Source organism: Anguilla anguilla, chromosome 7 (genome assembly GCF_013347855.1).
Source record: "Anguilla anguilla isolate fAngAng1 chromosome 7, fAngAng1.pri, whole genome shotgun sequence".
In the NCBI taxonomy this organism is placed as follows: Eukaryota; Metazoa; Chordata; class Actinopteri; order Anguilliformes; family Anguillidae; genus Anguilla; species Anguilla anguilla.
The window spans coordinates 8,601,568-8,616,879 of record NC_049207.1 but is presented as its reverse complement, the minus strand read 5'-3'; the positions used below and the strand labels follow the sequence as shown (position 1 = coordinate 8,616,879).

General features: G+C 48.4%; 1 protein-coding gene across 2 annotated transcripts in view; it reads right to left on the bottom strand.

Moving 5' to 3' along the window:
* exoc4 (exocyst complex component 4) overlaps positions 1 to 13,923 on the bottom strand; it is a 149,897-nt gene extending 135,974 nt beyond the window's left edge. For both annotated transcript variants that reach the window (XR_004766012.1, XM_035424698.1), the window contains exons 1-5: positions 13,789 to 13,923; positions 11,546 to 11,735; positions 7,558 to 7,752; positions 4,275 to 4,468; positions 443 to 555 (exon numbers count right to left, since the gene is read on the bottom strand). Coding sequence is in view for 1 of the 2 variants with exons in the window: in XM_035424698.1 (XP_035280589.1) it covers positions 443 to 555; positions 4,275 to 4,468; positions 7,558 to 7,752; positions 11,546 to 11,735; positions 13,789 to 13,868 (772 nt within the window). In the remaining variant the exon portion in view is untranslated. The remainder of the gene's footprint in view (positions 1 to 442; positions 556 to 4,274; positions 4,469 to 7,557; positions 7,753 to 11,545; positions 11,736 to 13,788) is intronic.
* Positions 13,924 to 15,312: the final 1,389 nt, after the last annotated feature.

Below are 15,312 nucleotides of genomic sequence, written 5' to 3'. Positions count from 1 at the left end.
CGCCTCTCACTGCCACAGAGAACTCACCTGAAGGGACAGGGCCACTCGCCCCTGGATATTAATTAATGCATCACACATCTTATGGAAAAAGACCAATACTTTAATGAGCATATCATCTGCAATACAACTGTAAGAGTGCTCAGTAATATAACAGCCGCTTGTGCTACCCACAGATGTTTTTTTCACACGTAGTGTTCAGGTATTATCTGTGCCAGCCTACCCCACCGTCTCCTGCCTCAGACACATGAAGGAGAGGGACGGGCGCGGAGTGAAATGAGCTTTGCCGATCGCAGGGTAGGATCGGCATGGAAACCGCAACTACGGCAGCCGGAGTGCCGCCCCGTTTACCCAGGGGGCCGCGGTGGACCGGCGGCACGCGATTAACATTCCTTTGGCTCCCTTTCAGGGGCGAGGGCGACGGACGGACGGGGGGGGGACTTACTGCTGGAGCTCCCGGGGGTGCTGAACTGGGAGGAGTCGGTGAACTTGCGAGGGGGGGTGGAGAGGGTGCCCACGTCCAGCAGGGGGAGGGCCGCCGTCTCCTTGGCCCCCGAGCTGCGAGGCGGGAAAGGGAGAGAGAACGAAGGGCATCGTCATCAGCCTTAAACATCAGGAGTGATTTATTTAGCGCATGCAAAACTAATAACACAACCAACGATTGGTCGTGGTATTTGCTTGGCACCAATCATTGGTCCGAAACAAAAATATAAGTTATTAGTTCTGCTTGTACTATAAGTTTTGCACATAAAACATACAAGTCTTAGTAAATCAGGCCCTAAGTGCAAAGTCTCCACGGTGTTGTCGCAATGCTGATCAGGGAATTCATCAGTCAAGAGGTGAAAAACCAGTGCAGTATAATCATGGTAAATCAATATTATTGTTTGCTGAGCAGATGGGATTGCACTGAGTACCTTTCAATGCATACATTTTTACCTACTGTCAATTTATATAGCTGGGCATTTTATGGAAGATTTAACGCCTTGCTTCAAGGGCACGTCGAGGGTCAAGATGCTTAAAACACGTGCAGAAATCTTAATCTCTTTTATGTGGGTCAACAATCACTTGTCTCTTTTCCCTTATGAGCGCTCTGTCTTTCAGCACGTTGATGAATGAAAAATGGATTTTACACACGTTTCACCCCACTTTCATGCCCGAGAGAAACAGGAAGTCATGGAAGGTCACAACCCAGCGACAACGGAGATTAACTTTTAAAAAGTACGTAAGAATATATAAGAATATTTGGCAGCAGTAATAATTGACATCTGGCTTTTTGGAAAATACAATCACTTGTTAAAAATCCTTTTTTTTTTTTCCTGAGCAGCTTTCTTAGAAAGAAATACAGCTCCCCCCTGTTTATTATACACCATTTCTTGTTCATCTTTATGCCGGATGCCAATTATTTTCCAACATGCATGTATATACAGTATTAAATATCACCAGGTCAGGAAATGGGATATTCCTCACGGGAAATATGTAATACTCATTTGTACATTTCACCAGCTGGATGAAGTAATATATTTTAAATCAGATTCAGAAAAAAAAATTCTATGAAACATTTTCATTACTCTGAAATATTAACTTTTTGATCTATGCTTTAATTCAGTATTTTCATTCAAGGGTTGCATGACAAAATGGCATATAGCCTACGCGAATATAAAACTCAAACATTCTCAGTTTCTATTGCAATCTGTGTATGAAAAGATCTCTACATTTCCTTGTAATAACTTCAGCCATACTTCCATGGTAACTGGGTAGTTGCACAAATAAACAAAACATTATTACTGCAAAAACAAATTAACAGAACATTAAATAGAATTTTACTAGTTTCACATAATTGAAAATGTTGTATGCTCACAAAAACAACAATGCAATAAAAATAATGTGTCTTTAAAGAAGCCATTACTTTACTGGAACAATGTTCCCCGCAGAAGGTTCTTCCGCGTTCGGGCCTGCGTCTTCCTCCGGGGTGCTCTAGAGCACTGGCACCCCCTCAGAAGTACGCTTCCTTCAAAGCATGGCGGTAACAGATTGGCCCAATCCCAAAAACCACTGCTCGGGGTCTCAGATAGCAGTAATGTGTGCGAGGCTGTGCACAGGGCACATTCACTGAGCGTGATGACACGCAGCGCGTTAGAATCCTGCACTATGGGCATCATGAGGTGACATGGAGCCCGTATGGGAGGGGAACTGTGTTTAGAAGCAGACCCAGGCTGATTCTGAGATCATGTCCAAGTGGCAGAAGTCATCAGCTGGGATGCATCGGCATAGCAGAGTCAGCACAGTGTGACTGTAACTGTGGGACTCCGCAGTGCTCTGTGTTGTGACTGTAACTGTGGGACTCCGCAGTGCTCTGTGCTGTAACTGTGGGACTCCGCAGTGCTCTGTGTTGTGACTGTAACTGTGGGACTCCGCAGTGCTCTGTGCTGTAACTGTGGGACTCCGCAGTGCTCTGTGTTGTGACTGTAACTGTGGGACTCCGCAGTGCTCTGTGTTGTGACTGTAACTGTGGGACTCCGCAGTGCTCTGTGTTGTGACTGTAACTGTGGGACTCCGCAGTGCTCTGTGCTGTAACTGTAACTGTGGGACTCCGCAGTGCTCTGTGTTGTGACTGTAACTGTGGGACTCCGCAGTGCTCTGTGTTGTGACTGTAACTGTGGGACTCCGCAGTGCTCCGTGTTGTGACTGTAACTGTGGGACTCCGCAGTGCTCTGTGTTGTGACTGTAACTGTGGGACTCCGCAGTGCTCTGTGTTGTGACTGTAACTGTGGGACTCCGCAGAGCTCTGTGTTGTGACTGTAACTGTGGGATCTGCAGCATCACAGCTATTACTGGGAAGGGCACCAGCTGCCACTCTGCTGTTCCACCTCCCTCAACACCACATACAGCAAAGTCATTTCACCTGCAGCCACAGACGAGTAGGGGGGAGGGGCTTCACGCTGCCACTTCAGCAAATGGGAGCGGGGCCTGTATCTCTTTTACCCCCGTCGGACACTGGCGCCAAGCGGTAATTAGCGGGGAGCAGACACGGCGACTGAAACGCAGGAAATGGGGGCCTGTGGTCTGGGACGGCAATAAGAAGGGCAGAAAAGCACTTCCAGCGCAGAGAGGTCACGGCTCGCGGCGGCCTGGAGCGAAGCGCGCGGGGTCGCGGTAAACAGAAGCGACCGTGGGCCGGCCGAGCTTCCCCTCGGACGTCGATAACCTCCGATGGCCGTCCAGGGAAAACAGTCATTATGAATCGAGTCTCTCTCGCCCTCATCCCCTGAGCAAATTACTTCTGTTGAACAGAAAGAGGGCCAGCAAGGCCAGCCTCCAAATCTTTAAAAAGTAGAATAATATCAGTGAATGCTAAAAGCCCAGCCATGTAACTGACTCCCCAGGCAGGGAGAAGTGGGGATTTACTGATGGGGTTGCTCCACGGCTGAAAAAAAACAACACACAGTCACCCTCCCTCCTCAGCCTTTCGCCCATCATTCATCATAAGTCCTACAGCAGTGGATCCTGGGTAAAATCTGACTGCTCACTCCCTCCCACGTGGTTGGCTGAATCCGCTTCGGAGGACAACACCATTTTGAGTTTCTTCCAAAACTTCGCTCGGCGAAATCTGGACCAGTCATTACTGGCTGAGTCAGTCTAAATGGCTTCATAATGGACTGTGGCTCCGCAATTTCGCTCCATCAAAGCAGAGCGTTATGGGAAGTGATCAAGCCGCCATTAGCGTGTGTTAATGTACTCCTCAAACTAATTTAATGCGCGCGGCGGAAGTCTAGGTGCCGAGTATCTTCGGGAAGTAAAGCGCGTAATGAGGGCCCAGATGAAATGAATACGTTAGCGCCGTTGCTTCCCTCCCCCCCCCCCCCCACCTGTTTTTCAGACCGCGTCACTCACACGCGTGTTCTGTACTGGCGGTGTGCCACGTTCGGTTTAAAATGACAGTTAGTAATTGCGAATAATTCTCCAAACGGAGGAGTACCTGGTGGTTAGCATAATGAACTTAAATTAGAGACTGAGTGATGGACGTGTCGTTAGCCAGGTCTGGCGCTGTTGGTCTTTTAACTCTGGAGAATTACGTCCTCACACATACTCCTGATTTACTGAGACCGTCAGCATGTGCAAAACCTCCGAGTACACACAAAACTAATAACACAACCGATGATTGGTGCAAAACAAACACCGTCGACCAATCACTGGTCATGTTACTGGTTTTGCGTGTGCTGCAGGTAACCCAGGCGCCCTGTGTGAACAGTGTATACTGAATGGGCGGGGCAGCTCACCCTACGTGCCGGCCTCGGTCCTTGTCCTTGCCCTTGTGGCCCACGCGGCTGGTGGATTTGATGTAGAGGTGGCGGTGCAGCTCGTCGATCAGCACCACGTGGATGTTGAGCTTCTTGCTGTGGAGCTCCAGACGCAGGTCGCTCAGTCCTTCCACCTGCAGGAGGGGGCCCTCCAGCGACTCCACCGCGGAGACCTGGGGACACAACGTAGTATCAATGGAGAACAGGCTTTAAAAAAAAAAAAAACCCAGAGGGGAACAAGAATCTGAATCTGATCGGAGGATTAATAAATACCATAAATAACACCGCATAATTTTACTGTACGGACGGCGCATCACATGACGTATCAGGCACACAAATAAAACCTCCCACACCGAGGAATAATTGGGAGTTTATGAACCTGAGCTCTGGGCATATTTGCACCGACCGGTTTCTTCCAGCGAAGCACTTCATTATGAGCCCACCTCCGAGCTCGCTCGCAGGCGCTCACGGTCATAGAGAGAGGCAGGACGATCGCAACGCAAAGAGACCCTGAGGGACGACGCAAAGGCTACTGGCAAGTCGCTAAATTGCCCAAATTATTCAAAACGCTCACACACACACACACACACACACGTGTGAAACTCCGACCAGGCGCCGCCAACGCTCGCCCAGAGAACTGCCCCCTGCTCCCAGCACACACTGGGCTTCTTATCACCATAGCAACAGGCTCCTTAACAACAAAAAAAAGAAGCGCTGACAACAGCTGCCCAGCGAAGAGCCCCTCTCCTCAGAACATTAGCCTCGCTAGCAAAGCTCGACTCTCTCGCGTTCCATTATTAGCCGCCATGTTTACATTTAATAAATCTTTATGGCGGTAAATGATTCTTTTTTTTTTCTATTAGACGGTACTAATAACCAAATGATGGTGCTCTAGAGAGCCATGTCAGCTTCTTGTTGCGTCTCTGTGGCTCTGTGGCCGAGGAAAGGGGGGGGGGGGGGGGGGGGGGGGGGGGCAAAGGGGGTCGCGGGAGGTGGTGGGGGGGTTAAGGGTCAAGTGTGTGCAGATGCAAATGAAGTAAGCATTATAGCCGCGAAACGCGCTAATGCGATACATCATCCCAAGTCCCAGCGCTAATGAAATAAGTGTGGCGCGTGTGCGTGCGTTTGTGTGTGTGTGTGTGTGTGCGCGCGTTTATGTGTGTGTGCGCGCGCGCGTGCGTGTGTGTGTGTGTGCGCGTGTGTGTGCGTGTGTGTGTGTGTGCGCGTGTGTGTGCGTGTGTGTGTGTGTGTGCGCGTGTGTCTCATTACCAGCCAGGCAGGACGAGGGACGATGGGTTGGTTAACATCGTTAGGGAGCCCATGCTGTCAGACTAATCAGGGAAATGAAGCCTCCTGCACATTAGAGACCCCTCATCAGCCCCCTTCAGCTGGGTAAGCCCAGAGCGCCAGGCGAGTGTGTGCATGTGTGTGTGCGCACATGTGTGTGTGCATATGTGTTTGTGTGTGTGTGTGCGTGTGCGTGCGGGTGTGTGTATGTGTGTGTGTGCATGTGCGCGCATTTGTGTGTGTCTGTGAGTGTGTGTGTGTGTGTGTGTGTGTGTGTGTGTGTTTGTGTGTGTCCAGGTTAGGGGCAGCACACCGCTCAAGCTAGTGTGAAACTTTGTTTTTGACAGTTTGTCACTCTCGTCTCTGCGGTGTGTTCGGCGAGCTCTCCTGGGCCTCCCTCACTGCGGCCGAGAGGGAGGGAGGGAGAGAGGGGGAGGGAGGGAGGGAGGGAGGGAGGGAGAGAGGGAGGGAGGGAAAGAGAGAGAGAGAGAACCCAGCTGACAGATCAGTGCAGTATTGAGTGATGGGTTATTTACAATGAGGAGGGAGAATGGGGGAACAGGAAAAGAAAGGAGAGTAAAAAAAGAAGGAGCGAGAGAGAGTTAAAAAGTTAGAGGAAGGGAAGAGAGACGGAAAGACAGCATGAGAAAGACAGACGGGATGAAGCAGCTCAACCTTTTCCCCTGAAGACACGGACATGGCGTCCAGCCTCCTGTATCTTTAACCTTTCCATCCATCACGGCCCAGAAGTGCTTAGAGCAAAAACGATCTGCCTCTTCCTGCTCAAATCACACCCGTGATTTATCATCATGTTCAAACCACAGCTGTGTGTGTGTGTGTGTGTGTGTGTGTGCGTGTGTGTGCACACGTGTGCATAAATAAGTGTCTTTGACCGTCTTTTTCTGTGTGTGACGTTAACAGGCAATAAAGCATACTCCTCTGCACTGCCAGGGATATCTAATTTAGGCCTGAATCCTCATACGTGTCAATAACCAGAGGAAAATCAATTTGAGCGTTCGTGCCGGTTCCCCCGCGCGGCATTACGAGACGCGCTCTAAAATAAGAATACCTGCGAATTAATTAAAAGGAGGCTCGACTGGGATTACAAGCAACGCTCGGAGCGGCTACACGCGGCGTTCACGTACGTGCGAAACATAAACACACGTTTTCTACAGGGAGACGCAAGACGCGTCGAACGCAGACAGCGGATAGCGCTGTGTGTCCGTTACACGCAAACGCAGCCGATCGACGGCTCCGCCGGCAGCCTTCTTCACGGCAGCCAATCACAGGCGCCCGCGCGAACGCACGCGCGGCGTCGGCGTTCGCGGCCGCCGCGTTAAATATTCACGACCCAATAATCTCGGCCCCGGATCGGAATAATCTCTCCACCGCCGCTGTTGTTTAATGCCAGGCGAAACTCCACGCCACTCCCCAACAGGTCACCTCGTCGGGGGGGGGGGGGGGGGGGGCAGGAGCGGCAGTAATTCCCCCACCCCCCCGTCCCCGTCCCCGCCGAGTGGATCTTCCTGCATTAGCAGGAGCAGGTGGAGTGTTGCCGGGGCGATAATGAGACCGGTAACCAGCTCCATCTTTCGCCGTCAAATCAACACAAAGGAGGGAATCATAATTTCAATTTAAATGCAGAGACCTGAAGCATGCAACACTGTCAGAATTACATCAATTAATCTGAGCGCCCAACAGAGATAACATTTGGGGGGGGGGGGGGGCGCAATGCGCACGGTGAGCGGGCCCAGTACACGGAATGTTTTAATGCATCAGAATTCATTAGGCGGAGGGGGCTTCAGTGGTGGGTGGGGCGCATTTCCCAGTTAGACAGACAAACACACACAAACGTATCGCATGGGTTATCATGGTGGGCAATGCTGTTGATGTTCCTGCATGTACACACACACACACACACGCACACACACACACACACACGCGCGCGCGCGCGCGCACACACGCACACTCTTACCAGCATGTCAGTGGCATGCAGGTAGTGCTTGCTGGACATGCAGGCCTCCAGCTTCTGCGGGACCTGCTTGATGTTCTCGATCTCGTCCAGCAGGTTGAGCACGTGCTTGTGCTCGATGCCCTCGATCCACAGCTTCCTCAGCTCGTCCCGCTTACAGTGGAGCAACATCTTACAGGACAGCAGGTTCTCCTTCACCTGCAGAGAGAGAGAGAGAGAGAGAGTTACTCACTCTGGGCCTCTCTCGCCCCACTGACCGCACAGGACAGGCAGTTCTGCTAAACCGCCACATTTAGGAGGACAGACAGAGGGGCAGCAGGAGATATTAGCATTCTTCTTTGAGGAGGCAAGTGGCACATACAAGCTCTCTAGTAAGCGTCAGTACAGTCTGCATTTTGTTATTATTACTGGTTGAAACTCACGATCGAGTCATTGGTCACGATTCATTTCTTGTCCGTCAGAGTGATGGACAACTTACTTTTTCGGTCAACGCTTCCAAAATTCGGTAAATCGCGAGTAACTGTCCGTAAATGGCAGCCTTCAATGAAGACGCTCCATTATCTCTTCAAAATAGGCGCCGTTGCAGAAGTTTAACTGCGTTTGTCGAGAAACGCTGACCCAAGCTCGAGACCAACAATAAGGCATCAGGTTTGTTATCCGTAGATAATTCCGGTTTCATGTCGGCACTGATGGTTCTGGAGAGCGTGGACAGGCATGAGCGCTCCTCTCAGGCGTGTGATGTCAGCGGCGGTTTTTCACCACGCCGCAGTCGGCGCGTCGGACTCGCGTGCGCACCAATCACAGGAAGACGCTTCGCGTGCGTCGTGCGGCAGGGTCAGGTCGGCCCAGCTGACCGAAACCTGGCCGTCCCCGTAACGCCAGAGCCAGCCGGGCACCGCCCAGCGAAGCTGGAGGTCACAGCTGGCACGGGTGTGGTCTGGATTCAGGGCCACAGCCTGGGGCCCATCCATGCTCTAGAGCAGCACCTTAACAGGATGAGCCACCCAACAGCCCCTAAGTACAGTTTCAGATTTCATTTTACAGTTACGCTATTCAACTGTCCATTTCATTTGCCAGTTGCACCACCTACAAAACATGGCAAAATTTTATTTGCAGCAAAGAAAATGGCTGAACACTTGCTGACTGTCTGAAATATCTGAGCAGTTAAAAAAAAAAAGAAAGAAAAAAAACTGGAGAACTCCATAAAACTGGGTCAAGAAAGTCATTTGTAATTCTGTTTTAATTGGCTTGTACGAATGCCAATCAATACAGGAACACTGCGATTGGAGTGCACATTTTCGACCCGCTCCATCTGCGCTGGGCATCGCCCTTGGCTCGCACGGACACTTACATTCAGTGAAACGCCAGTCAGCAGATCATCTCATCGTCCTGAAGCCTCGTCATCAAGCAAACACGAAGTCCCTGCCAGCCACACAGTTCATTTAGCACTTTACGAGCAGCCTAACAGGCGGAACGGCAGGTGCCCGATCGACTGGGGGGGGGGGGCCCTAAAGAACGGCAAGACGCAGATCCCCGTCAACCGAACCCTCCCTGACCCTGCCTGACGCTCCCGCCAACCATACAACCGCCCAGCAGGGCCTCCAGCCACAGTGAGCACCGATCCGATGCCGGACCGTGGGGGTCAGCCATGCGCTAGACCAGGGCCGCCCAATCCTGTTCCTGGAGATCTATCGTTCTGTAGGTTTTCACTCCAACCCTAACAAAGCACACCTCATTCAACAGCTAGAGATCTCATTGAGCTGCTAGGAGAACCAGGTAAATTAGGGTTGGAATGAGATCCTACAGGATGGTACATCTCCAGGAACAGGGTTGGGCAGCCCTGCACTAGAACAAGAACCCACCTTAACCCAAGCTAGCGATTCTAAAGCAGCGCACTACAAGTTCTGACTCAACCATGACTATATCTGACTATAATGGCTCTAATAACCGATCTGACAGGAGTAAGACTCTGTCGAAGGTCGTTGGACAGGGTGGAATTTTCCACTCTTCACTCCCCACGCTCGTGGGAAAGGAGAGCCTGAGACTGCGTCCAACTGCTGCCAAGCCTGGAGTGCCAGGGGCGACCTTCACGAGACCCTGACGCAGAGTGCGCCCCCTGGAGACCAGGATAATGAACGTGACATTTGGACGGCTCCACATCCTAACCTTTGGCCGAAATGGGAAACTGGTATAAATGAGGCACCGTTTTAAAAAAGCATTTCCCATTTCCCATTTTACACCCACCCCCCACCCCCACCCCCTAAATGGAAACCCCCGGAATGCGCCTTGGGAATTGCCACCGCCTCCAAGCAACAGGCACTGCTGCTGAAGCCTGTTTGCTCCTTCTGTGCAATCACCCTGTAACGTAATGTAATGTACTGTAATGGACTGTAATGTAATGTACTGTACTGTAAGGCAGGGTGATGTAGTGTAATGGACTGTAATGTACTGTACTGTAAGGCAGGGTAATGTAGTGTAATGTAATATCATACAATAAGCCCAACACCCAACAGGACAAAGTCTTCAGAGTCCTTCTGCTCCAGACTGGATGACTCAGCCCAGGAACCAGTCACCTCTACTGCTCTCCCAGCAAGCACCTTCACCAGCCACCTGTTACCCAGGAGACCAACTTATTCATATCTATAGTTTACAGTTAATTACAGTTTAAAGTGATTTAAATCTGAAGCTGTAGCAAGACGTGTGGTGCAGTCCGCAGGCCAGCAGACTCTCAGGTCACATGCGACCCCCCCCCCCCCCCATAGCCCCTCCGCACGGCCGGGGGTTTGATCACCCGCCACAGCGCTTTCTACGCTGTGATCCCTCCACTATCCGCGCGCTCTCCACTTTCTCCCCGTCTGAATAAAGTGAAAAAAGATAAGAAGGGCAGGCAGACTGTCTGCTGTCCCTTTAAGAAAGATAATGTTAAAATTGCATTGTGCAAAGACAGAACATGAGGCGTCCTCAGAAGAATGGCATTTTAAGCAGGCACGAAAACGTATTGCTCCAAAAGAGCTGGAAGCACTTTTTCTATCAAACACCGGGAGACCGTTTTTTTAAAACTCCATCCAAGTTCAACCAAAAAATGTCCAACAAAACTAATGGATCCTTCCAATACTCCAGCAATACTCAGGCAGTGCTATGGCAGGCAGGGTACTCCATCACCAAGTCTAATTTCAAAATGAGTGGGGGAGAGAGAGAAAAGCAGCACTCGGGCGAAAGTGTCAGACGGTTTGTAAATGATGTGAAATTTCCCCTCTCGGATGGAGGATTCTACGCAGGAGCGTAGTGGTTGTTTAGCATTTTGAATGCCATTTTTTCCATTCCCTTTTCTTTCTCCGACAAAACATCAATCCCGACGTTCATGCTCAGCTTGCGCTGCAAACCGCGACGCTTATCCACACAGCCTCTCGGGGTAATGCGATCTCGCTCACGCAAGGCCGAAAATGAACTCGCGCCATCAAGGCGGAACAAAGAGAACAGAGCTGCGTCAAGCACTGTTTCTGCTGCCAAAGAACTCCGCTTCAAAGTAAAGATGACAGCATGATAGAGCCAGAAAGTGATGCCAGTGTGCTTCAGAATTACACTTCCCTATGGCCTGTCAGAGGCCTCCTGTACGGCAAGCGTCCCTCAGATGTACTGTGCGATAGGTTAGCGCTACGTCCAGCTGGCTGGCTGTACCAGGACTGTACCAGGACTGTACCAGGACTGTACCAGGACTGCACCAGGACTGTACCAGGACTGCACCAGGACTGTACCAGCCTGCTTTATGCCTCCTGAGGTCGGGAAACACCAAGACTCTGAGCCATCCTCTGGGTGCTGCCTGGTTGTTTGTGAAAAGTGTCATACTGTGGTCTTTGGAGTTAGGTTCTGCTCTGGTAGGTTTGAACTGAGACGTTTTTACCTTGTTGCAGAAGTTTCTGAGGGCACGGACGTAGACGTCCTTGACCTGTCGTTTTAGATTCCGAGGGTGCGGGGCGTAGACGTTCCTCACCTGCTTGATCTTGTTTCGGGAGCTGGTGATGCGCTCGGTGATGCTCTGGTAGGTGCGGATGGCGGTGGTCAGCTCGGTGTAGTGCTGGACGATCTGCTCGTCCAGGGCGCGGTCGCAGTTCTCGTACGCCTCCTCCAGCCGCCCCTTCTCGGTCTCCCGGTCGTGGACGTCATCGCTGCTCGACAGGGTCCTGCGGGGTGGGATCGAAGCGCACGCCAAACCAGATCGTGAATTCTACGTTTTCACCCCCTGGCCACAGTGGCTTTTGGATCAGAAATAATCACCAGTCATGTTCAACACTTCACCAACCACATTACCTTTTAAAACATAACACAACCCGGGTGGCTACCTGACAAAGTACCTGCTAGAGTAGGAAATATTACCAGCCACAACCAAAATGTTACCAGCATTTGGCTGGTGGCTGGCGTTAATTTTATACCCTGCCAAAATATGACCAATCATGGCCGCAGATTTACTGTGCATCATTCAGGCAATGGCAGATTCCACTTAAAACTTAATGGACAGTTGGACAGTATGCAAAGGGAGAAGGAAAAATTATATTTTTCAAAAGATGAGACATTCAGTTGCAAATATATGTTCAAAACCCTTTACATTCAAATAGTCAGCTTCAGTTTAGCACCTTGTTCAGTGCAAAAGTTAACTGTCAGATTATTTTTTTGTTATCCACCTCAACTTAATAAAATTAACACCTTGTACAACTTGCAAACTAAGAGTACCAACTTCAACATTTTTTAACTTTAACTGGTGAAAAGTTGTCTACTCTAAAATGTGAAAAGCATGATATAATAAATTACAGGTTCTAATGGTTTTTTTTTAGCAAACAATCAGTATCTAAGACAAAGCCGAGCTGAAGTGAAGAGCAGAATGAGATGGTTATATCGCCTGATGATTCACAGAAGGGCGACTGTTCTGACAAGTCAGTAGAAGAGAACTTATTTTTGCACACATTATAATCACAAAGTGAGTCACCAAGAATGCAGACAGCATCAACAGTAGCAACAGCTAGAGTAGAAAAAACTACAAGAACAAGAGAACACATCCACCAAGGACTGGAGTGCACCCAACGAGGTACCTGGTCACCAGTGTTGACTGTTACCAAGTGAGATTACTCCCCTGAACTCTCAGTTGGAGCAAACATTTCTCCAACATTCATTGTGTCTTCATTAACAGCTACTAGGCCTATATGATGGGCTGATCATACCAACACAATGGCGACACAAAATATTCCAATTTTATAAAATCTTTTGAGAGAGCGCCTGGCAAGTCACAGACCACGTACAAACATCAATATTATACTTGATGAGGATACCCGAGGTTTTCTTTTTGTTTGTTTTTTTTTTGGGGGGGGGGGGGGGGGGGGGGGGGGGGGTGGTATAACACCATCTCTTCATTTTTTGACGCCAAGCAGAGAATAATGGAACTGCTGTAGCAGGGGGACTGCATTCAAGGACCCAGTTTATATCCTCAGAGAATTAACCAATCAGATGGCCAATGACAACACGCACGGGGAGAATCTGCTCTGAGGCTGCAGCTCAGAGCAGGATGTGGAAAGAGAGCAGCAGACGCTGAAATTAACAGCACACATGCAATTTCACGCTACAACACACTGGCGTCCTCAAGGCAAAATAAGACATTACAATTCTGTCAGCAACGAAATACAAACTCTGGGCAAGTAATAAAAAGTTCTTAAAATAGGAGGAACATGGAATGCACGGATCTACTACGAAGTCCTACGATTGTACTTCACTCTTAGAACTCACAAGTGGAAAATATTTTTTTTTTTAAATACGAGCTCAGCTTCACATTTAATACCGCGTTTCAGAAATAAAATAGAAACCAGAGTTTCCTCGTTTCAGTTAATTCATGTTCATTACACAAGCCTTTTAGCAAGCTAAGTTAGCAACCAAACTAAAGTGCGTTGCTACTTCGCATTCCGCATTTCAACATGACGGTGACAAATACTGTAGCTAATAACTACCCGGCATTTAGCTAAACTAACTAAGTGGATTATGCATCTAGGTGTTGCGTTTCCATTTCATCTTCATTAGTTAGCTAGCTAGCTAGAAATGGGTGTTCCTAGGCAAAAATGCTGGACACAACAGGATGTGATTCTAAATCCGGGCGACAACACAGCGTATTAAACGTAAATAGATAATATGTGGCTCTCTCAAACATCAAGAATGATGCACTTCAATCCATCCTTAACGACTCGTCCTTCATACCTGATAACGGAGATGAGCAATCCCGAAGGATCCTTGCTTTTACCCACAGCACTTTTGTATCTCCCTGTATCAGCTGCCATTTTTACAGCCGCTGCACCCAAACAGCACGACAACCGACCTTGTGGTTCCGACAGACCAATGAAAAAACAGAAGACTCCCCATCACATGCACACTTCTCTTCCGATAATCACTAGCAGGTGCGGTTGAGAAAGCAGCTCGTGCGTTCAGGGATTTGCCCTTGTAAAAGAGCTTTTTTTTTATTAACAAAGAGAAACATCATTCCTTTTGATCGCAATTTACAGTTACTGAAACGCACAATTCAGATGTGTCTTATTATCAAAGGAAGAATTTATACAAACATAAACGTAGAATTTGATATCGTTTTTGGAGCATGAATATAAACATAGAAAACTATTGTACTAAAAATGAAGCTGAACTTTCTGGTAATAAACACACATTTGGAAGGTTTTGTATAGGCTATATAAACTGATCTACAGTATCAGGTCAGAAGCAGTAAGCAATAGGTGCTCCTCAAAAATACAATTAAATGTGAAAACGCACATCAGCACCTGTCAATATATGAGTGATCTCTTAGACTTAACCAGACCAGAGGTGTCAGACTCCAGTCATGGATGCCAGCATATGCTTTATGGCTTTAGTGTGAGTGAAGTTGCTGGCTGGAGTTCACACACCTCATAAAGTTGCTTTTGTTGAAAGGAAACCACAAAGACAATGCAGCCCTCCAGGACTTGAGTTTGGCTAACTTGATAATATAACTATCATTTGTAATCAATTTTTTCATTTAGGAGTCATAAAATAATAATTACATAATAATAGAACATTACAATAATAAATATAGCCATAGGCAGTAATGTTGGGGACCAAGCACCAAGGGTGAGCCCCAGAGCATTGAGTGAAATTTCTGTCTTTATTGTATTTCAGCAAAAAAGAATAATAATCAACTAAACTGTGCAACTATTTGGTTGCCTTCATATCACTGTCGTTGGCTGGATTTATAGGTTCAAATATGTGCTAAAATATCTTGATTACCTTTAAGCATCTTTGACTGAGGGGGACATACTTCTGAGGACTGTTGGAGGAAAGCTTTCTGAGGGTTCCTACGAAGTTTTGCACAATTTGGCTTCAAGGAGTGGAAGAAATGTGGTGCATATACGTGAAATAGGATGGCCATAATCATTTTTTCAAAGTTTCAATTTTGCAGGTTGTGCAGCAGTGCCACATAGAGTATCAGTTGTATTGGTGTTATGCATGCTAAACATGCCTGTCAAATTTTGTAAGTTTTGAGCATGGGAATGGGGTGAAAAATTCTGAAGAAGAAGAAGAAGAAAAATCCTAGCAAAAACAATAGGGGTCATACACTCTCTAACTACTGTATACTTTCCCTTCTATTTGTGATTTGCATATTTCCAAATTAAGTGAAATTTGTGTGTGCGTGTGTGTGTGTGTGTGTGTGTGTGTGAAATAAATTCACAGTAGCAGCACTAGAAATATGGAGATGACAAA